The sequence below is a fragment of the Chiroxiphia lanceolata genome, chromosome 3 (genome assembly GCF_009829145.1).
Source record: "Chiroxiphia lanceolata isolate bChiLan1 chromosome 3, bChiLan1.pri, whole genome shotgun sequence".
Classification (NCBI taxonomy): Eukaryota; Metazoa; Chordata; class Aves; order Passeriformes; family Pipridae; genus Chiroxiphia; species Chiroxiphia lanceolata.
The window spans coordinates 58,807,655-58,830,282 of record NC_045639.1 but is presented as its reverse complement, the minus strand read 5'-3'; the positions used below and the strand labels follow the sequence as shown (position 1 = coordinate 58,830,282).

Sequence of the window (22,628 nt, the reverse complement as noted above, 5' to 3'; positions counted from 1 at the left end):
AAGGTCATCTAGTCCAACCCCCCTACCATGAGGAGGGACACCTGCAACTAGATCAGATTGCTTAGAACCCCATCCAACCTGACCTTGAATATTTACAGGGACCTTGGAGAAGCTATAAACTGCGGGGCTTCTTTTGTTAGCTGGGTTATCACTGCAGTTCTGAATCAAGTTAGTGCTAAAACTCAAAAGCTTGTGTTGCCTCTTTGACGAGCAGCACAAAGTGAAGGAGTTTGATCCAACTCTTAGCATTAATATGGCTGTCGGCACCTTTGCTGGCAGTTTCTGGGCACACAGAATTACTTTCCAGTCCTAGCAGGGCAGAGCTGAGGCACTACTGCAGAAGATATTGCTTGATCTGCCTCTGTTTGGGGAGGAGTGAATGTAGGTCTCTTGGGCTGTGAATTCTACCAGCATTTCTTCTTAACTTACCTATGGTTTTCTCAGAATTAGGGGTGGTGGAGGAAACAAGTCTAAATAACCCCAATGCAAATATTTTACAGTGGAAAGAAAGCACCACCCTAAAAATGGCACAGAGCCATCCTTTTAAATTACACAGGGCAAGAGCAATGCCCCTTTGGAAAGTGTAATTTCAAGGTAATGAGGGTGTTGAGGAAAGAGTGTGTGACCCTGATCATATTTCTTCTCCAAATAAGTGGGGATGTGTCACAAACAGCTGCTACCAACCCGAGCCGCTCCTTATTCCTGCATGGCAAGTTCTGCCTTGCCACCAAGAGACAAAGCACAGCCACGGCCACTACGATTGTTCTGTACAAGCGGCTCACGCCCCGTTTATCACTGTGAACCTGCAGTGGGGAGTCAGCAGTGCCAAAAGGCAGAAATAGCAGCACTCCTTTTATCACACAGTGTTTCACACTGCACAACGTGGTGCCAAAAGGACCATGGAAAGGTGGGGAGATTCCCCTCACTTTTTCACAGGGCTCATCACTTAGTGTTGACATTTACAAGAACTGTAAGAAAAGGTTTCTCATTTCCATATGTGGCAACACGACCCTTACCTCTCAGTTCAGGATGTGGTCTTTATAAAGATTAAACTACATGGGACACATCCTGAGGAAAGGGTGCAGTGCCACTCTGCATGACCACTGTCTAAGATCATGAACTGCACTAACCTTCTGGAGAGCTTGTGGAAGGACAGGGGGAAAATGAGACTGCCCCTGATCTGGGATATACGGTCACCTTTAAACAATACTTCAGTCACACAGTCCAATGACTGTCTCTTTACCTTTGCCCCATCCCAGTGCAGGGGGGAAATTGCAGCTCTAAGCAGAAAATTAAGAGCTGGGGCTGTTCTTGGCCAAACTTCCTATTGCAATGACCTGAAGCAAAGTAACAAGAATGGGCTGAGTCCTCCCAGCTCTGCAGACCTGGTCTGAGCTCACCATCACGCTCACCCATCCAGAGCAAAGCTGGCCCTGACAATAAAAAGACATCTACTGATGTTGGAAAAACAAAGTGCTGCATTCAGCATCTTCCCTAGGACCAGAGAGTTCTATCCTCATTCACATTTTTCCATTAATAAAGTATGCATCTGTCTTCCCTACAGAGAAATTAGAATTATTTGTTTCAGGTACAGGTGTTCTGTATGGAGATCTACAGGCCCAGAAATCATACCTATTCAAAGCATGGCAAATTGTTCAGGGCCATATAGAAAAAGAAAGGAGATTTCACATGAGGTTTGTGAAACTCCAGGCAACTTTCAGTTTAGTTAAGACAACATAACCCCGATTTGGCATGCCTAATGCACCTGCAGCTCTGATCATGCAGGGCTTAATCCATGTATGATCACTGCTTTGAGTGTTCACATTTCTTATATTTAACTCAGAGAATAACTAAGTCGTCGTACATGGAAAGAGAAATAGTGCTGTGAATCAATCATAAAAATTATGACTTAGCTTCAAGAGCTATCAAAATCTGACAGCATCCCAGTGGCAGCTCAATGAAGTACAACTCCAGTCCTTAATGGCTATTTCCTAAAACCAAAATAAATTAAGTTCCTACACTACTTCATGGCAGTGAAATCCAGACAAAAATTTAGTATTGCTCAGAATATTGTGGTAGATTTGTGATTTTCCTGTCCCACGCATAGATGAGTTGTCAGCAGTTGGTTTTTCTCTGTATACGTGACTTGAATGACCTCAAAGGCAAAAGCTAACACCATCAGGAAAACCTATTTCATTTTTTCCTGACTTTCATCCAAGTCTAGTCCTCACTTATATTCTGCTTCTTTACATCTGCTGTTATTTTTATGATTTAGAGGTATATAAATGGATTTACAATATTCATCTACAGTGAAATAAGGTCTTACCAGACTTCATGAATTAAACAGTCTGACATCCCAGTGATGCACACTGAAAGCTTTCATTCTTACTTTTCCTGCCTCAGCTCTGCTCTAACTCATCCTTACCAGATAATCAGCAGCCAAAGTACACACCAGCTGACACCTTTTTCCTTGAGTTTCAACAGTTAGTGTTTTCCAGGATGCCTGAAGACAACATAAACCACATTACAACAAAAGAAAGGAAGAAGCAAGAAAATTTCAGCCAGGAACATTCTGCCTCTCCTCTCCAAAGCAACTTTCTTCTCTGGTGAGATTATTCAAACCTTTCAGAACATGACTGCACGAAGTAAAAAACACCTTCAACTCACTTTGAAGAAATATCTTGCAGGTATTAGAGTTATAAATTGCCTCAGCAGCAAAATGAAAAATGCTTCACACTTCCAGATGTAAGCTTAATTAGCCAAAGTTCATTAATTGCTTAGAAGATGGAAAGACCTCTGAAGGAAGCGCTAAGAACAGATAACCAGAATCCATCTTTTCTGGTATAAAAAAACGACCTCATAAAAAGCAGATTGATATTGCACAGAAAATGCACATCAGAAAAATTTTTCAATTGTAGTACGATTATTCATCAGTGGTTTACTTGGAGCCTCAGGGGTTGCTCAGAAACTGGTATTTCCCAGATGTATCTCAGAGCTGGGATTTCACTACCTATTTTTGACAGGTAAACAAATGGGACATTAGAGTAAATATTGCTGGAACACTATAACATTTTCTTCAGCATTCAGGGCTCACAGTTTTCACATTTAAAATGCAGGAGATTTCTGACAGCTTCCTCAAAAAGTGATCTTTTTTTTGTGTCTGTCCAAGTATATAGCAACCCAGCTAAAAATGCTGTTTCTGCAGCATAGTATGCCCATTAAATAATTCATATCACTGACTAACACTAGTGAGAAAGGGTATGTAGGAGTGAAACAACAACAAGTGAATCTGAATGCATGAAAGCACATTTCTAACTATTTATTAGGAAGGAAAGAAAAATTGAGCACATTTAAAAATCAAACAGAAATGCATCTCTTACTGTGTTTTGTCCTTGGACAGAACATTATCACCTTGACATCCAAACTTCATAAACTGCAATAACTTCACCAAACCTCAGGAAGAATGACTGGAGAAATGACTTTCCTCCCCCAGTGTTGAACAGCTACATCTCTCAGACAGAGAAGACACTTTGGTAAACAATGTTCTCATTCCACTGGGGGAAAGAGGTATTGGTCAGACCCTGGGAAGAAAAGTGAGTCCTAGGCAGGACAACAGCAAAACCAGAAGTGAACCATCAGCTGATGAGCAAAAGTAGACATTGATTTGTATCAGCTGAGAGGAATGTGACCTCCCATGAACCCTTGTCTTTAAAATAAGGTAGATTTATTATTTAGAAGAGTGAATGGTGTTAAGCACTACAAATACACAGCAGGCTGTGCTATAAAGAGCTCAGGAATCTGAAAAACTGTTTTTCTTTTAGGCTGCTCATGGAAAGAAACTGAACAAGAAGGTAAGGTCTCAGACCAGAGTAAGATTTTCTTTGGAAGCACATGGATCAATAGCTCAGCTTGCCCTTCATACTGGAGCACCACACTGTGGAAAGTACATATCTGAATCGTTATGCACATATTTATTTTTTAAACATAAAGCAAAGGTTTCAAAACATATCACCAACAGAGGAAGTAGCCTGAAGCTCCTTGCAGGGGTCAACTGATTAGAAGAATCTCCCAGTGCCGTAACAGCAAATTTATCTTCCAATCACCAACGAACACTTGTGCACGTGGCTCTTGCAGGATGCTGGTTTTCACTCTGTCCCATATGACTAAAAGTCACAAAGACCAGATACATACTTTAGGATCAAAAAAACCCTCCACACTGTGCATTTGAATAGGCAAAACTGACAGCTCTAAAAAAAATTATTAAACATAGGAATACAATTATATACTACAAAAGTATAATTTCCATTCTCAAAAAGCTTAGTGCAGTTCTGGAAGCAAACCAGCACAGGAAGGAGGTAATTTCCTAATCAAGCTTCTAAGACTATCTTATCATACCTACTCAATGTCCTCTACTTGGAAAATTGGCTCCAGTGTCTCCTTGGAAAAGGGTGACTGAAATCCAGCCATTCAGCAGGGTTGAAATTACCTATTTTCAGATAACAGGTATTCATATGGAAACATGGATATTTCAGCACAAGAATCCCAAACAGAATCACAGACTAGCATTCTGCTGTTCCCACCAACAAACATTCTGGCTTTCATCCTGAGGACAAAAGCTTGTATTTTCAGCACTTGAACACGTTTAATTCACTGAAGCCAAGTAAGTGTAAACAAATCAATTTTAAAAAATTAAGGCAAGATTAGGAAATGTTCCTTTTCTCCTTTTTGTTGGTTTGGGTTTTTTTTAAGTCAACCCTTGAAAATGCCATTCTACAGCTGCAGAAAATGTGACTTTTCCCTGACTTTTTCATTGGGTCAGCCAAACTTGAAGAAAAATAAGAAATTTCTCTGTAACCAAGGATAAACCCTTACTTTAATATGCACTGTTCCCAATGGGGGAGAAAATTCAATTACTAAAATGATAGCATATTTTATTATTATTACATTATTTCAGGAACTCAGAGTTAATTAGACAAGTTTAGCACCCTGCAAATCAATGTGTGTCCTCACTTCACAATAAATGCTCTATAATTGCTTCCATTTTTCTGAAACCAGGAGATAGCTCTCACTAGCAATACTCTGAAAGAAGCCTTTTGTGCTTCTGGGTACTTAATACAAACCCCATCTTTATCATATCTGAGCACTCTTCAGCAGCTCTCGAACACAGCAAAAAGTTCTTATTTCATCTTGTGTGTAACTGCGCAAAGGCCCCGCATGCCTACGGCGAAGTAGAAGCAGTGCTTGTTTCTCAGCCTCAACTGCAGCTTAGCATCTGTCGGTCACCTACTCAGAATTTGGAATAATTCGCCTGCCTCTACATCCTTTAAAAGAGAACAGAAATAGATGCACAACATGACGGTAATATTACATACAAAGGTAAATATTATTTGCAGTTTCAGCACATTCTGTTTATTCTCTCTGGGATCATGCTGGCTCTCCTGTTAATTAGAATCATAGAATCCACTGGGTTGGAAAAGACCTCTGAGATCATGAAGTCCAACTCTTGATCCAATACCATCATGGTTACTAGACCATGGCACAAAGTGCCACATCCAGTCTCATCTTAAAAACCTCCAGGGATGGTGAATCCACCACCTCCCTGGGCAGCCCATTCCAATGTCTGATTACTCTCTCTGTAAAAAATTTCTTCCTAATATCCAACCTAAACCTCCCCTGGCACTGCTTAAGACCATGCCCTCTCGTCCTACTGCTGGTTGCCTGGGAGAAGAGACCAACCCCTACCTGGCTACAGCCTCCTTTCAGGTAGTTGTAGTGAGTGATGAGGTCTCCCCTGAGCCTCCCCTTCTCCAGGCTGAACAACCCCAGCTCCCTCAGCCTCTCCTCATAGGACTTGTGTTCGAGTTCCTTCACCAGCCGCGTTGCTCTTCTCTGGACCTGCTCCAGCACCTCAATATCCTTCCTGAGCTGAGGGGCCCACAACTGGACACAGTACTCGAAGTGTGGCCTCACCAGCGCTGAGTACAGGGGAAGAATCACTTCCCTGGACCTGTTGGCCACACTGTTCCTGATCCAGGCCAGGATGACAGTGGCCTTTTTGGCCACCTGGGCACACTGCTGGCTCATGTTCAGCTTCCTGTCAATCCAAACTCCCAGTTCCCTCTCTGCCTGGCTGCTCTCCAGCCACTCTGTCCCCAGCCTGTAGTGCTGCAGGGGGTTGTTGTGGCCAAAGTGCAGGACCCTGCACTTGGCCTTGTTGAACCTCATCCCATTGGAATCAGCCCATCTCTCCAGCTTGCCCAGGTCCCTCTGCAGAGCCCTCCTGCCTTCGAGCACTCCCCCCCCAGTTTGGTATCATCTGCAAATTTGCTAATGGTACACTCAATCCCCTCATCCAGATCATCAGTGAAGATATTAAACAGAACTGGGCCCACCACTGATCCCTGGGGGACACCACTAGTGACCGGCCAACTGGATGCAGCACCGTTCACCAGCACTCTCTGGGCCCGGCCTTCCAGCCAGTTCCTAACCCAGCACAGAGTGCCCCTGTCGAAGCCGTGGGCTGCCACTTTTTCAGGAGTATGCTACGGGAGATGGTGTCAAAGGCTTTGCTAAAGTCCAGACAGACCACATCCACAGCCTTCCCCTCATCCAGGTGGGTCACCTGATCATAAAAGGAGATCAGGTTGGTCAGACAGTATCTGCCCTTCCTAAGCCTGTGCTGGCTGCAGTGACGTAGCAGAGCTCATGCTGAGTTCCACACTGTTGGGCTGGTTTGGCTGAACTAGTATTCTCACACTGATTATGCTTTCCCTCATAATCTGCAAATCCTTTTCAACTGCTCCTTTTCAGGAGGCACAACTATACCCATAGTTTCTGGACACATAACTAGCTTTCAGCTGCATTTAAATGCATCCAGGTTACCTGGTTCTAGTACTGCAAGACTTCCCTCTTTTTCTCATTATACCCCGCTCTTTGCCTAAAGTACAAGTGCTAGCAATAGGGATTTGACATATTGTAGAACAAAGCTCATGCATTGTCACCCCCTAAGTACAAGCATCACCCTCTAAGTGCAAAAACAAATGCTTGGAAAGTAGAGGAACAGAATTCAATGAAGAAAATGTCCCCGTCACCAGGATTTCCTCTAACCGTTGTGGGTCTCCTTTATTCATTATCTTTCTGCATCATATTTGATTACTAACTAGGGTAGAAAGTGAGACCTGGTCTTACTCTAAGCATAGGAAAATTTCGTTCCATATTCATTTTTCACTCTCTCACCACAAAGAAAATCCACAGATTTAATACAAAGCTTGAGGTAAGTACTTGGACACTTCAGACAGCATTCCTTCTACAGCTGAGACAGGTGTTGAGCAAACATGCTTCAAGCTTGATCAAAAACTTATTTCTCAGTCCTGAAGACAAGCCTGACAAGAAAGTCCTCACAGTTCCCTCAGGATCCCACTGGTCTTTTTACTTTTTTCTTCTTTTTCGTTGTTATTAAAAGGAAAATCTTAGGGAGCTGACTCCACTTGTGAAGCTGAATCTTAAGGTATAGCTTTCTGAAGCTTGGAAATTCAAAACTAAGGTTTTAAAACTAGCCTAGCTCGCATTCTAGTTCTGCACATTGAAGTTAGGCATGAAACCTTCTTTGACCCAAAAAGTCAGGTCTCTTTTTATCCCTGCTTTGCCTAAGTTACAAACACTATGGGAACAGGAACATAGCTTTACTTGAATATAAACATTAGAGCTGCTGTGTCTCCTTCTCCAAAGTATTTCCAGAGATTCCCTAATCAAAGCTGCTTTCAAGCCTTATACAATAACTGGATACAGATATAAACAGGCTGAGAAAAGATCTGAAATAGAACAAAAATAACCTTATGCTAATCGAGAGCTGTAAAGTATGGCAAATGTATTAATACTTCCCTATGCAAAGTAATCATCTCACACTTGTGAGATAATCTAGTGTTAAACAGAACTGTACTTGCTCCATCAGTAAGAATTAACAGATGGAGCAACTCTTTGAGCTTTACATAACACTAATTAAACAAATCCTCACAACGGCCACATGATTTCATGCACAAGCCAGGGCAGTCTACAGAAAAAAGCTTTGCTGTCATGTTGGAAAATTCTAGGATGTGTAGCCCAAAGAGCTCTGCAAGGGCCATCAGCCTGATGACTTGGATCAGCCTGCCTCATTCTCCAGGATATCCTCTTCACTGCGCACTCAGAGTGAGAGAAGAAAACTCGGAAACAAAACAGCTGCAACAGACACCTTCCTCATCTGCAGGAAGAAGTTCTTGGACTGCTTCATCTGTAAGCTGAGACAGTTATCCATGTACATTGCTATATTGGAAGTCGGTCTGAATAAAAAACATGGGGAAGTTCATAGCATTCATCATATAGGAGAATTCAGTGTCCCCACAGAGGTTACCCGGTACAAGAAGGTAACCTCTTTCATGTCACCTGTTTCACTACCACAAGCACCAGCAGCTCTCTTGTGCTGAAGCTGAGGCTGGAGGCGGGTGTGGGAAATGTAAGAACTACCCATTACTTCAGGCAGGAAAAGAAATCTCCCCACTAGGTAACACCCACACATCCGTACATATCCATGTTTGAATCTCTGTTCATCTAAAAGGGCAAGAAATAGCAGAATAAGCAAGGCACTTGAACTGCACCTTAACTGGAAAAGGAAAGAGTCCATCCATCCATTACAGATGAAAAACACAGGAAGGGACAATATTTTGTACCTTCACATGGGCTCTCCCTCCTGCCCAAAAGTAAGCAGTATCATTAGCGCCAGTGGACGTCCCTCTCTGAGGTGCTGGACATAGGGATGATTGAAAGGGGTACCCCAGGAGTTCACCTCTGAGAAACCCTCAGAGCCATGCTGGACATGGAGTTGCCATGGGGGCATCTGGGGGTCCTACAGAGCTCCATCCCCATCCCACCTACTACTCTACTTCTCCACTACTCCACCTTTGATGTCTTGGGCCAGAAACATACAGATGACACACAGGCCTTTGTCTCCAGTATGTGATATATACATAGAAGCCTTCCATGGCATCTAATGCAAAGATAAAATCAACACCTGAAAGCAAATTCATTTCAATAAGACTGAACCATAGACCAGATCCAGGTGGTGGAAGGAATCCATCCATATCTACTAATTGTGTAATATCCCATCTGCTGTTGCTGAAAACGTCTGCCCTCCCATCCCCAACTAATGAAGAGTTTCACAGCTTTTGGGTTCTTCTGCTCTTCCAAACAGGATTTGTAAATAGGAAAAAAAAAATAGGCAGAATGAAACATGCACTGATATAGCTGTTCATTCCCCTCTCAGCAAAATGAGTGACTGGGGAGTGGGGTAAAAACACCAAAGCACATGCTCTGCTGCCACCACCTGGCCATGAATAGACCTAGACAGAGTTTTAAAATAAAATGTGCTTCTTCAGAATGCATCAATTCACTAAGCCTATCATTTTTATATCCTTTTATTTTCCTTTACCTGTCTTCAGCTGCGTGTACTTGTACCAAATCCATCAGAATCCCAGAGCCCCAGCTTGCCTGGCAGGACTGCCCTGCAACCAGGTGGGATTCAGAGATCTTGAAGTTCATCACAGACTTGGGCCTCAGCTCTGTGATAAAAGTTATTTTAGAAAAGCCTTCTGAAAATCACCTTTTCAGCCAATTCAGGACACATGTAGAAAATACTTCTGAAAGGATCCATCCCCTATTCTAAAATTTTTAGAGTACCTGGCACAACTTGTGGAAAGTGAGGATGACATCACAATTACAATAGAGATTTCTCTCAACAGAAACTACTTAAAGAGAGAGAAAAGACTGTCTTTATGCAGCTGTAATCTGAAACAGCCTGTAGGCATTTAGGTTTTTTGCTGAGAAAAGTGCAAATCCAGCACGAGCTTCATCAAACTCTGGAAAGAAAAAATTAATCCTATCTGGAAAACATACTCTCAAAAAGTAAACCATGCAAAAAACTTACCTTAAATAGAAATATCAAAATAAAGGTATGGATTGGTATTCATATATTGGCCTAGAGATTCCTCTAGATGGTCTGCATCAGTTTTATCAGCCTGGCACATCATAGCTCCACAACCTTAGAAACTTTATAAACCATAAATATGACATTTTTTATTAACCCCAAATCTCTCTCTGTATTTTCTTTTTGGTGTGCAAAGGAGCAGCAGAGAGCAATTTGCTACTCCATTCTTTCACTTCTCTTTAGTCATAATTTTTCATCTATTTTTTTATTTTCTATATGGCCCTTTTTTTTTGCCCCAACAGCCCTGAAAAAATATCCCAATTACTCATTAGCTCTTCTCAGAATACAGGCATTTATGAAACTCTATGCAGCTTTCTTTACTGTGAAATGCAGCTCAAAACTTGAAAAACAAATCATGAAGGGTGGCTTTAAAAATTCAGTAGCAAGCTAACCTTCTCAGGAGGGTAAATGTATATCCAGCTCTATATCTCTTTTTGTTGAATGCAAGCAATTTTGTGATATACTCAATTAAAAAAAAATCTCTGCAAACAGACGAGGAAAAGTTGAAAGTGGTTTTACATTTTGGTGACAAACATTTCCAACAGTTAGTTCTCTTAGGAGTCATTTCTAGTTTTTATTAATGAAGAATGACATCGTCTGGGATGCAGCCACATCTTTGTTAAGGGGTGTTAAAAACCACCATCACTGAGGCCTAGAAGTGAAAAGAGGCTTTAATTTCAAAATAGTTAGAGAACAGCTGATGATAGAGAATAGATGATTCAGCTGCAAACTATAAAGCAGGTTATAACTAAAACTTTTATTGTCTCCATGAATATAATGAGAATTTCATGATACCATGGTTTAAAACCACTTAGTAGATTAAAGGTAGTTCCTCAGGCTTTCAGTGTGGTACAGCATTAGTCCTTATCTGATATCAGTGAAGTGCAATATGGATTGATATGTGGACCATAGAGTGAAATAGACTGATTGCCATTACAATATCAGCCTTACCATGTGCTTGCCACTTTGTCCCTCAAGGTAATTCATCAACCAGAGGTACAGTCATATATCACTCTTTCTCCAATCTGCCTTAGAGAGACAGATTTTTGAGACCCGAATACTCAAAAAGCTTTAGGATCCATAAAATAGGCAAGTCATCTGGCTTGGAATGGGTTGATTGTGGAGTCCACACTGATCTTCTCATTCAACATGAAAAGCTGCCTTCAACATTAGCATTTGGGATGACTGTTTTCAGATGTCATTGATATTACCTGACCACAGTTCAAGAAAAAGATGGCCACAATAGCAGCCTGTGTTCTAGAGAGCCATATTTGGTAACTCAAATTACTGTAATTTTTTTCTTGTAACTCAAATTACTGTCATTTATTTTACTCTAAAATACTTCCTTTTACATATGTCAGTGCTTTATTGTGATGGTTTTGACCTCAGTGAAGAACTCGTAGGAATCCTTTGCTCCCTCCCTTCCTATGCCTGAGGCTTTCATCCCACCAAATGGCATGTTCAGATCTCTCACAAGCCAGCAGTTGGTCCACACTAATCCAGACTGTAGCCTGTGTGCCACCCGGTGAACGCGTCCCACGTTGCTGGACCACACAGTGGCTGCCAAGCCATATTTCACACCATTGGCTCTTTTGATCACTTCTTCTTCTGTATCAAATGCTACCACACATGTCACAGGACCAAAGATCTCTTCTTGCATGCAACAAGATTCATCCTTAACTTCAGCAATAACTGTGGGCAACATGAAATAGCCTTTCTGGTTGCCAGGTGGGAGATCCAAAGCATCCACTCCCTCTCCACAGAGGACTCTGGCTCCTTCAGCCTGGGCTTTCTTCACATAGTTCCTTACCTGGGAAAGCAACAGGAAAACATCACTGCTAAAGGACACCAAATCCTGAGGCTCCACACATTAGCAGGAGCCCCTGAATAACTCCAAATGGAACATACTGCCCTCCTACAACAGAGGGCAGCTTTCCCCAGCTTTTGTTCTTAAGTTTCTTTAAAGGTAAACCTGTGTATTTCTTGCTGAAAAAACAATTGTTTGCTCTTTCCTAACACTTACTAGCCTAGTAGGCAACACTGCTGGTCCTTCTGGATAAGTATTGTCTAAAGGGTAGGGCCCTTGGTGAAAATACAAGTGCTCCCAGAGCCTCCCTCCCTTCTTCTAGGAGCCTGGGCAGTATGCCATATATTCCACGCCATGGTTCACTCCATTACTCCAAGGGATCAGTAATATTTTCCTGCCTCACAGGCAGGCTTATTAAATTTTTACACGCCACTAGGATGATGAATGCTACAGAAAATCTCATCAATAAATAATTAAAGATGTTTCCATGGCTGCTGCCACCATATGCTTGCTACCTTGAACACATCAGACATACTGTTGATCTGCTTCTGCCTTTCTGCAATTGTTGCCTGGTTTCTCTTCTTATAGAAAGCCCAGAGAGACACGACAGGGCGTCCTTTTCTTTTTCTTCTTTTAGGCACCTTGGTAGGTTAAACTTGGAAGTCCTCTTTGGAGCCACAGACAGAGGACCTCGGGAAGTGGGTGTTTCTACTGCTCTATTTTCAGAACCTCTGAAATCCCCTTGTGCAGCCCTCTAGAAGATGAGAAGAAATCACAAACTGTATGTAACATCACCTTTTCTAGATGTTCTTTACTTATAAGTGCTCCCACATCGACTGTAGGATCTGAGGGATTCCCGGTCTTCCACTTCTTGGCCTCTGCTACAAACCTCTTCAAAAACTCACTGTATATGCCCCTCTGAACAAAGATCCTGGAGGTGCAGAGACAGATCTCACCCTACCAAAAAGAAAGGAACAAAAAAAGAAATCAACAATGTTGGCTCATATTACACTGTACTATTGATGCATCCTAGGAGTCATATCCCACAATGAGACTTGTGTCTCCACATCCTCAGAAGTGCAAACTACACTAACCAGCGCTGCAAAGTGGGATTTTTTTTCCAGATAAAAAAGGAAAAGGGAAGGAAAAGACGAAACAACATCAGGATCATGCAGTCACTACCATAAGTAAATTTGATTTTTCATTGATTCCATGTTTTCTCTTTCAACATTTTTCATAAGAAATGCGATTACAATTCTGAATGATCTCTGTCTTCATTTCATGATAATCAATTTCTGATACCAAGCTAGTTTTCTGAACATTTGCACTGATACAGTTTCCTGGCTTTGGTAACTTCTCCTGAGGGTGGTGATGAGGGAAGAACAATGTTGGTAAAATTTGGACAGAAATCTCCTAATTTAATTCAGCAAATCAGCAAGCTTCCCACTTACTTGAACAGTGGGACTTACAGCAGCTGCTTCCTGGACAGATAAGCAATGTAACTTTTTTGAGAGGAGTAATGACACCTTGTTACCTTGTGATGGAGAGCACAAATAAGAGCTCTTTATTACTTTGTTCCTTGCTAGTGCAATAATGAAACTTTCTTCATATTTTTCTACTTAGGCTTTTCTCACAACACAATTTCGAAACAGACCCTGACAATTTACAGATCCAAAGGCATAGGCACATGCGAACTCTTGAACACACGTCCCTCCTTGCTGCAAACAGGGTTTATATGCTACAGGAGGAACCTGGTTGGCAAAGCTGGACCTCAGGGTAGTAGGGATGCATTGGCTCAAGTCGGCATCATCGAAGATGATGGCGGGGTTTTTGCCTCCCAGTTCCAGCGAAAGCCGCTTGCAGTGTGGAGCACTTTTCTCCGTGATCCGCTGGGCTGTCAGCGTGCTTCCCGTGAAGGAGACCAGAGGCACGTCGGGGTGGCAGACGAGGGCTTCTCCTGCCTTGGCGCCTGTTCCGAACACTACATTCACCACCCCATGAGGAACCCCTGATGGGAAGAAAGGCACACAGTCATTTTTCCCTTCCCATTGCTCAGCAGGATTCACTTCACTGTGTTTTGTCCCAGAAGCTAGAAAATCACCTGTAACACTAGAGTGTCAAATACTGACCCTCAAGTAGAAGCTGAAATGCATGATGTTAAATAGCTCTGGAGATCATGGGTTAAATGATAAAACCAATTCCACTGATCAGTCGATCTCGTCTGATATGCATCATCAGAGACCCAGTTCAAAGAAGAAACAATCATCCTCCCAGTTTTAGTTAACAGTGCATCAAATACAACCATGACACAGATACCAAGAGGTGATTCTCATTCTTGTATGCTCTCATGGCTCCTCAGTTGGCATCACAGACTTAAGGACATCCTTAAGCGGAGTGCAGGAGGGGCAAAGGAGGCCTACAAAAACTTTTCATCAGAAGATAGTGGAAAAAAATGGGCAATAGCTGGGGTTGGAGAGATGGGATAGTATGAGGACTGGGAAAGCTTTTTTTCTCCAGTGCAACATTCAGCTACAGCAAATAGTCTTTCCCAAAGCCTTTGAGCACCTTCTGATTTCTGCAATAGCAAAAGAACCCCCAACAAAATGGTGCACAGACAAGCATTTTTCCACCCCATTCCCCCTCCTTAGCATGCTACAGGACTTACCTGCTTTCTCCAAGAGCTTGCACATCATCCAAGCTGTGACAGATGTCATCTCACTTGGCTTGGCAACCACAGTATTTCCACATGCAATGGCAGGAGCTATTTTCCACGTCAACAAATACAGTGGCAAATTCCAAGGACTGATTAAACCAGCTACAAAGCAAATCAATGGCAGAAATTCAATCTGCTGGGATACAAAACTCATTTCTCTGACCACAAGAACTTATGCACCAATTCAGATTTATGAAGGGAATTTGGCTATGGCTCTTATTTGCAGACAATTGTACAATAAATTTGCAGCATTTCTTGCAGCCAAATAACTTTTAAAAAGAACTGTGCAAATTATTCTAACGGTGATTAACTGAACTCTCTGAATCAAAGTTTTGCTGCTTCTTCAGGGTAGAATATGATATTCACAGGAAGTTTTTCAGTGTTTCCTAGGAACATTAATGCAAGGTTAGCCACAACAATCATTTACATCAACTGGTCTGTGGTAATACTTTGTGTTAGCAAACAGCAGGTGAAGGTAATTATAGAATGGTTTGTGTTGTGAGGGTCCTTAAAGATCACCTAGTTCAAATTCCCCTGTCATGGGCAGGGACACTTTTCATTTGACCAGGTTGCTCAAAGCCCCATCCAACCCGGCCTTGAACAATTCCAGGAATGGGGAATTCCAGTTCTCTGGGAACCTGTTCCACCACCCTCACAGTAAAGAACTTTTTCCTAATATCTAATCTAAACCTACCCTCCTTCAATTTGAAGCCATTACCCCTTGCTCTATTGCTACCTGTCCTTGTAAAAAGTCCCTCTTCAGCTCTCTTGTAGGTCTCCCGAGAGCTCTTTCTTCTCCAGGCTGAATGTGTTAGCTCAGATCATTCTTGCTTTCTTTTGCTCTTCAAAGCTTTTCTTGTTTTTCAATTTTAATATTTAAAAAGTATGTATAACATATAGTACACATTTTCCAGATAAATTTTAGTCTAAGTCCTGAGTGCCAAAATTTATCACTGTACAAAACTTTTGTTCCCACAAATTGCTCAATTATCAGAATTATTTTCAGAAATTGCCTGTAGGAATATTTTCACTTTACATATTTATAAGAAATTATGAAAAATATCCATGATTGTTAGGTGTGACTCCTCACAAAAGCCACAGGATTTCTTGCTGTTTGATGGAGTAGATACAGTGAGGGACTTTTCCTAATGAGAGTGATTTTACCAGAAGTAGTCATGTTCTCCACTGCTCAAGAAAACTTTTAAATAGGTCCACTAGGTTAGCCAATTTTATGTTTTAAATAATTCAAGTGTAAATGTGGAGCACTCATATATAATTAATGTTATATGTTATTTATACTATACATATATATAATATAACCTAATAATAAAATCAATACACCATCATTACTTTGTCAGCTGAGCATAGCAACCTCATTTGTGAAGCAGCAGCAGCATCTAGTGGCTGAGTTCAGCAATTCCTCAGCTAGAACTGGTTTATCCACCCATGTGCACTCAGGTCACAGACTCATTGCAAGCAACTACTGCTTTCTTAAAGGTGAGGAGTATCCTGCTCTCCCTGCAGGAGTAGCTGCTCAATGCTCTGCATGCCTCACTGACCCCCAGCTGTAATACTTAACTACAAAGACACACATGTGCAAAACACAAGAGAGATTTTAAGGGTGAGAGGTGGCAGGTTTGGCTTTTTAAGGCGTGCAATAATTTTTTTGTCATGAAGTAGCATAACTGATTTTATGTGAAGCTGCTGATCTTTAGTGGACAAGTCATGTTTCGCATATGACTTAGAGACAATAAATGCTGTTGAAAAAATCCTTTCTTTTCTGAGCCACATTTGAGGCAGACATTTTGCCAAGCTATTCAGCATGTCAAGATCATCATACCAACTCCAACAGGTGACCTCGAGGTGTAATGCACACAGCCCATGGTTGCCATCTCAGTGCACTCTGTGACGTGGTGAAGGATGGAAGAGGCAAAGAATCGGAAGTTGTACACAGTTCGAGGGATGTCCACTGTTCTGGCAAATGTAATAGTTTTTCCTGAAACAAAACCAAGCAAGCACACTGCTATTACGGACAGAAACAGTGCTTTTATACTCTGCTCTGAAAGTTGATTTGCATGTTTTTTGGGAAATGTCTTTTGTCCTGCACCCAAGTAATCCCCAGCACAGTGCAACCCTTAGTCAGTGACAACAGCCCCCCTCTAGTGATGCACTCCAAATACCTAACAGCTGAAGTCAAAGTCAGCAATTCTGAAAAGCAAGAATGCCCCAGGAATCCAAAATCCAAAACTTCTTCAAAGTTCATGCACATCAACTTCAGTTTGCTCCACCAGTTTATACCATACTAAAAATTTCATCCAAATCCTTCATTTCAACAATCAGCAAGACACACTTGGAATGACAGTTCCAATTTTTACCCTGATCCTTTGACTCTGCTTGTGCAAACGCTTCCAGGTCATGTTCAATCAGGTCTGCCAATTTGTTCAGGATCTGAGATCTTTCCCATGGACTTTTTGAGGACCAAATTGGGAAGGCATCTTTGGCAGCTTTGACAGCAGCTTCCACCTTACAAAGTAAAAGAGGGATGGTGAATGTTCATGAAAGGCATAAGAAAATATCAAACTCTCAGCAGATGAATTCAGATTTCAGAGGCTAGTAATCCAGATCACACTGCTGGGAAGATGACATCCCCTTAGAGCTTCTCCATTGTCATCAAGACACTATCCCGTAACTCAAAAAGTGCTATTGAAATAAGAATATCTAGGAAAAAAAATTCCACAGGAACTCTTGCTTTTCTCCAAATTCCAGCAACTTGTAGGCAACCTCCAGGCCTGGAGGAAATGTTGGACTGGTCAACTGATACCAGCAAGTGCGACTGACCAAACTGAAGCAGAATCTTCTTGGTCATGGAGAAAAGAGCAAGAATCTCCCCTGGAGCAAATGCAGTTTCAGTCTAAACATCCACAGCCCTTGCAATACAGGACTTCAGCTGTACCAGACAATGATGAAAGTGAGGGGCTGCAGAAGGAACAGAATGTATGTCCTGCTAGCCCTTGATTTCCTCTCCCCTTTGCACCATTTGGTTCAAGCAAGGACTAAGAATATATTTAAGGAATGGACACTCAGAATATATTTAAGGAATGGACACTCAGAATATATTTAAGGAATGGACACTCAGAATATATTTAAGGAATGGACACTCAGAATATATTTAAGGAATGGACACTCAGAATATATTTAAGGAATGGACACTCAGAATATATTTAAGGAATGGACACTCAGAATATATTTAAGGAATGGACACTCAGAATATATTTAAGGAATGGACACTCAGAATATATTTAAGGAATGGACACTCAGAATATATTTAAGGAATGGACACTCAGAATATATTTAAGGAATGGACACTCAGAATATATTTAAGGAATGGACACTCAGAATATATTTAAGGAATGGACACTCAGAAAAATTTTATCTTACCTGATCACAACTAGAAATTCATTAATGCCCTCACAGGAAATAAGTTCCTTTCTAAACTCTTGGAGTTTAGTCAGTTCTCTCATCAGACACCTATTGAAACCTACAGATAAGAAAGATCACTATATGCATTTATGTAAATGCATACCAGTCATCACTATTTTACTTGAGATGTACATGACTGCTGCATGGTCCTTCAGCCTGACCTTTCTTCTGAATAGTGGTAGATTACCAGCACTTTTCTGAAGCAGACTAGGCTTCAAAAGATTAAAATTCATCAGAAAGCTTTCTCTCCCATGAATCATTTCCTCCGGACTCTTACGTGGAAGTTACCTGCATCTACTGATTTATAAGCAGTTCCTTCTTGATGTTTACCAGTCTCAGACTAAGTAAAGATGGTCATCAATATCCTTCCATGTTTTAATTAAGTGCCCTATTTCCCAGTTTTTCTTCCTATGTATCACTTCTTCATTGTTCTAATGTCTAATCAAGGTGAGTTTTTAGTCAAAACTGTCTTAGCTGGTTTCCTAAAATTTTTGCACATAAAATTTCTTCAGATTTTGGAAATCTGCCAAAATCAGTAACTAGGAAGATGCTAGTGATGACCTCTCCAAACGTTGCCACGTTGCTGGTTCCCATGCAGTCACTAAAGGCTCCTTTCTACCAATTCTACAAAACTGAGTTCCAAATTTGTTCCTTCTGATGCTTCAGAGCTTTTCTGGATTTTTTTAATTTTTGTAGATTTTAGAAGTAGTTGTGTAGTAAACATAGATTTTAATGTAGCTGTATTGTATCCCTTACCCTTTATCAATGCCTCTAAATTGTGTTAGTGTGTTTAGTCTTTTTCCAAGGTAGAATTGTAGAAACACACCCCTGTTTAAGATCATCTCACTCTAGGCCTGGACCAGGAGATCATCATGGCTAGGCTTCGCGAACGAAGATTTGGGAAGACCAGGAGATAGCACACAGACAAAGCAATCTTCAAGCCCAGAATTTTGGAGGAACTCCAAGGACCATACATGCTTTGAAGAAGATGAAGATGAGGAATAAGGGGTCAGAAATGCCCCCAGACTCAATTCCCGAAGGGGCACATCAGGGGACAGAATGGGGCAGAATTGGGGGTGGACAGATCTGGGATTGGATGGACCTTATTATAAAATCATAGAACCACTGTCTGGGTGCGCGCACGTGGTGTGTATTCCTCTGGGCCTACTGCTCCCTTTATCTTATCTTACACACTAAATTGGCCTGGAGTCTTTTTCTCAGGTCTTTTTAGGTAACACTTCAGATTGTGATTGGTGACACCTCAATTATGTTTTACTAATGCGGGTACAAAATTTTAAGCAGGGAGAAAAAAAAAAAAAAAAAAAATCTATCTACCCCTTCTTCTTCCCCGTCCCATGCACGAGAATTTACGGTCCCCATAAAAATAAGACCCGGAGTTTGAGAGCCAGAACAATACCAGTACAGAGGCCAAGGAAGGAAATAAATCAACATGTACAATGTCACATGGATCACTTGCTGTGCCCAGAAACCTAGACTCTAGTCTTTCAACTGTAGTTCAACAACCTACTGCTTAAGTGCTGATTATAGCAGGCTGTCAGTCACTGAACAGCTGAAGCAGCACCAAGGCAGGCCTGGGAAAGGGGAACTGCAGCTTCCTGAGCGAGTCCGGTGCAGATGCCACGCTACCCTGAAAAGGTTCACCCCCTGTGAAACCAGACCACCTTCACTAATTAACTTGTTCTTCCACCCTCCCATCTTGCGGTGGTGCTGCTCATCTGTCTTCTCCTCTGTGGCCTTTTCCACCAGGTGCTGCCAGGACAAAAGATAACGAAGACCATCTGCATTTTTAACCCTTCAGTGGGTTTAGAAGAAGGACAAAAATGTTGCTTTTTCACAGACAGCAGAAGAGAAAACTAGCAAAGGAAGGAATTAAGTGGCAGCAGATTAATCTAAAAAAGGCAAGAGGAAAAAAGAAGAGATTGGTACAGATGTAAGAGAGCATAAAAAAGTTAAACAGTTAGTTTGACTAGCAAAAAGCAGCAAAGACAGTCAAGCCACAAACACACGTAAGAATTAAACTATGAACTCGTGTCTGAAACACTTCCTTCTGCTTTCCTCTTCTACACAAGACAGACACAGAGAAACAACACACAATCCAGACCCATCATAAAAGGTTGATATCAAAATACCCCAAACTGAACTGCCCTCAGGACATGATTTTGCTTTTGCAGGGGCTGACGGACAGAAGGAAGATTCTTTAAAAAGGTTTTTAGAAAGTAGATATTTGCCAGCACTAGTTAGTCCTCACCAGTCTGTCTGAGATACAAGGCACCTGCTCAGCTTGCTGTGGTACTGCTATTTAGAATTTAAGACATCTAGGCGAGGGAACAAACTAACCCCTAAAAAAATACATTCAGTGTTTTTGGCAGAAAGTGGCTGAAATGGCTACTGCAGCTGACCTGGTGTTAAACTCCAGGGTCAGCAACAGATTTGCTGTCTCACTCCATTTCACCTTCTAATGTTCCACTGAAATTAACCAAGAAAATATCCAACTGGACATTAAGTTTTGGTGGAAACTGGCATCCTGAGTTCTTTGTTGAACTCGGGTCTATATGCTTAATTTGCTATCTCTAGATAACCTCAAGTAGTACGTGATTGCATTTTCTTCAGCATATTCCATCAGTCACCAGTGGATGCCAGCTCTGCAGAGCCCAGTCTTCTTGTGGGTAGTCTAAAGGCAGGACTAAAGCACTCACCAAATTTACAGGTCTTTAAACTGGGTTCCCATTGCTACACACAACCACTAACTCAGAAACTGAAAAAGCCATTGCTCTTGGTATATTTGAACCGTATCTCCAGAGTGGCCAGTAGTCTACTTTGTTAGGCTGTTCTGGTATTCTTGAATCTCTCTTTTAATGATTTTGCAAATGAATGGACAGGAAGATTTGCACCTGCACATTAAAAAGAAGTCTGTTCAGGTATAATTAGGGTTGGAATGAACTTATACAGATTTATTCTAACAAACCCAGCCTGTTACTCTTTAACCCTTGGTCATCAGCATCTAACAAATATTTACCCAGTTGCAATTACAGTGCAAAGGTTTCTGCTGAGAGAAGCAAAGAGAAAGATGTCAATAAGGCCGAAATTCAAGTGAAGGAAACAGCTACATACAGCAGTAGTTTGTTTTAAATATAATTTTGAAAATACTGTCCGCTACTACTTGTCAATATTTTCCAAGTCTTTTGTGCTATCCAAGCTTGTCCAGCAGCTCCTCTCTTCCTTAAATCTGAAGCACTATTTTAGACGAAGACTTGTAGGTCCCTTATGAAGTAGAATCAATGAAACTGCAGTTCCCCGATCAATGTCATTGCCCATCTACACCTTCACATGTACAAGGTAACAGGAAACATTCATCCCACTAGAGAGCATGGGACCAGGAAACTTATTCAGGCAGACGACAGAATATGTTATAAAGAAACGCACTCATCACAGCTACTCCATCACCTCTATTGAATATCCAATTGCTAAACCAAAACCAAAGAGGTCCAGAAGCTTTTTACCATCTTCAGAGAAGAGACAAGACAAAAATCCTTTTAAATGAAAACTGTAAATCATCAAGAGACTACGAGAGAACACATTTAGTTACATATGGTGCCTCTAAGTTTATTTACAGAAGAGATCAATAAACGCTTTTCTCTCTTACAGATTGTTTATACTTACAGCCTTATTGTTAACTTATGCACAACATCTCCCATGTGAGCTGACAGAGCTCCATGGAAGTTACTTGAGTTTTGTTGATTCGTACCAGCTTAGGATCCAGACCGTAACTGTCTAATAGCAAAATGTGAAAAAATAACAGCATTTGCTGCCACGGCAGTGGATTACACAGCACTACAACGTAATCAAAAACTCACCCATTTAAGTGTTGAAGTTTTCCTAATTTTTCTGTTCTCTTACCGTCAGCCTCTCTTACTCAAAAGATTATTGTGATGTGCATTTAACATTTTTCACTTCTTTGTACATCTGGACAGTACTCACCTCTTCTTTGCCACTGTCTGGCACCTTGCAATAGACATCTCCGGTGGACGGATTATAGGAGTCTATGTAGGAAGAACAAGGAATAAATTTGCCACCTATAAAGTTTTCCAGCACTAAGAGAGTCTTCGACTGAGCCATCATTAGCTGCTTGCTTCATCTGTGACTTTTCCTCTGCGAGGCATCAATTTAGATTAGTGTATCTGTATGTATTTGCACAGCAAGTCTGAACTCCTCCCCCTCTCTCTCCCTGCACCGCTTGCTTGTTTGCAAGTGGGAACAAACCCAGGTTACAACAGCAGGAAAGGGGGAACGGGGAAAAATTACTATTTCTGTGACACTTGGTCCTTTTCTAGGAGTTGAAGCAAGGAGGCAAAAACAGTATAGTTGCTGGAAAACAGCTCTTCTTTCTCTCTAGGAAATGAAGTACCAAAGAAAAAGAGAAAAAGGAAGGTTTGACAGGGAAATGTCTCCCAGTACCAGCTTTTCAAGCTACAGTTTGAAGACAATTTGCAACAACTAAACAAAATAACTCAAACACCTAGCCAGGAACCTGCTCCTTAGTGACAGCAGACACAAAGACAACACACCTAGATTAGCACGTCTGCAACTCA

General features: G+C 41.5%; 1 protein-coding gene across 1 annotated transcript; it reads right to left on the bottom strand.

The window, feature by feature from the left end:
- Positions 1-10,671: 10,671 nt before the first annotated feature.
- On the bottom strand, positions 10,672-22,268 carry ALDH8A1 (aldehyde dehydrogenase 8 family member A1). The gene is made up of 7 exons (XM_032681409.1): positions 22,018-22,268; positions 16,914-17,061; positions 16,379-16,534; positions 14,491-14,640; positions 13,577-13,833; positions 12,621-12,782; positions 10,672-11,828 (listed from the first exon to the last, which is right to left on the bottom strand). Exons 1-7 carry the CDS (start codon positions 22,156-22,158, stop codon positions 11,376-11,378), a joined length of 1,467 nt encoding a protein of 488 aa, XP_032537300.1. The 5' UTR covers positions 22,159-22,268; the 3' UTR covers positions 10,672-11,375.
- Between the last annotated feature and the right edge of the window lie 360 nt (positions 22,269-22,628).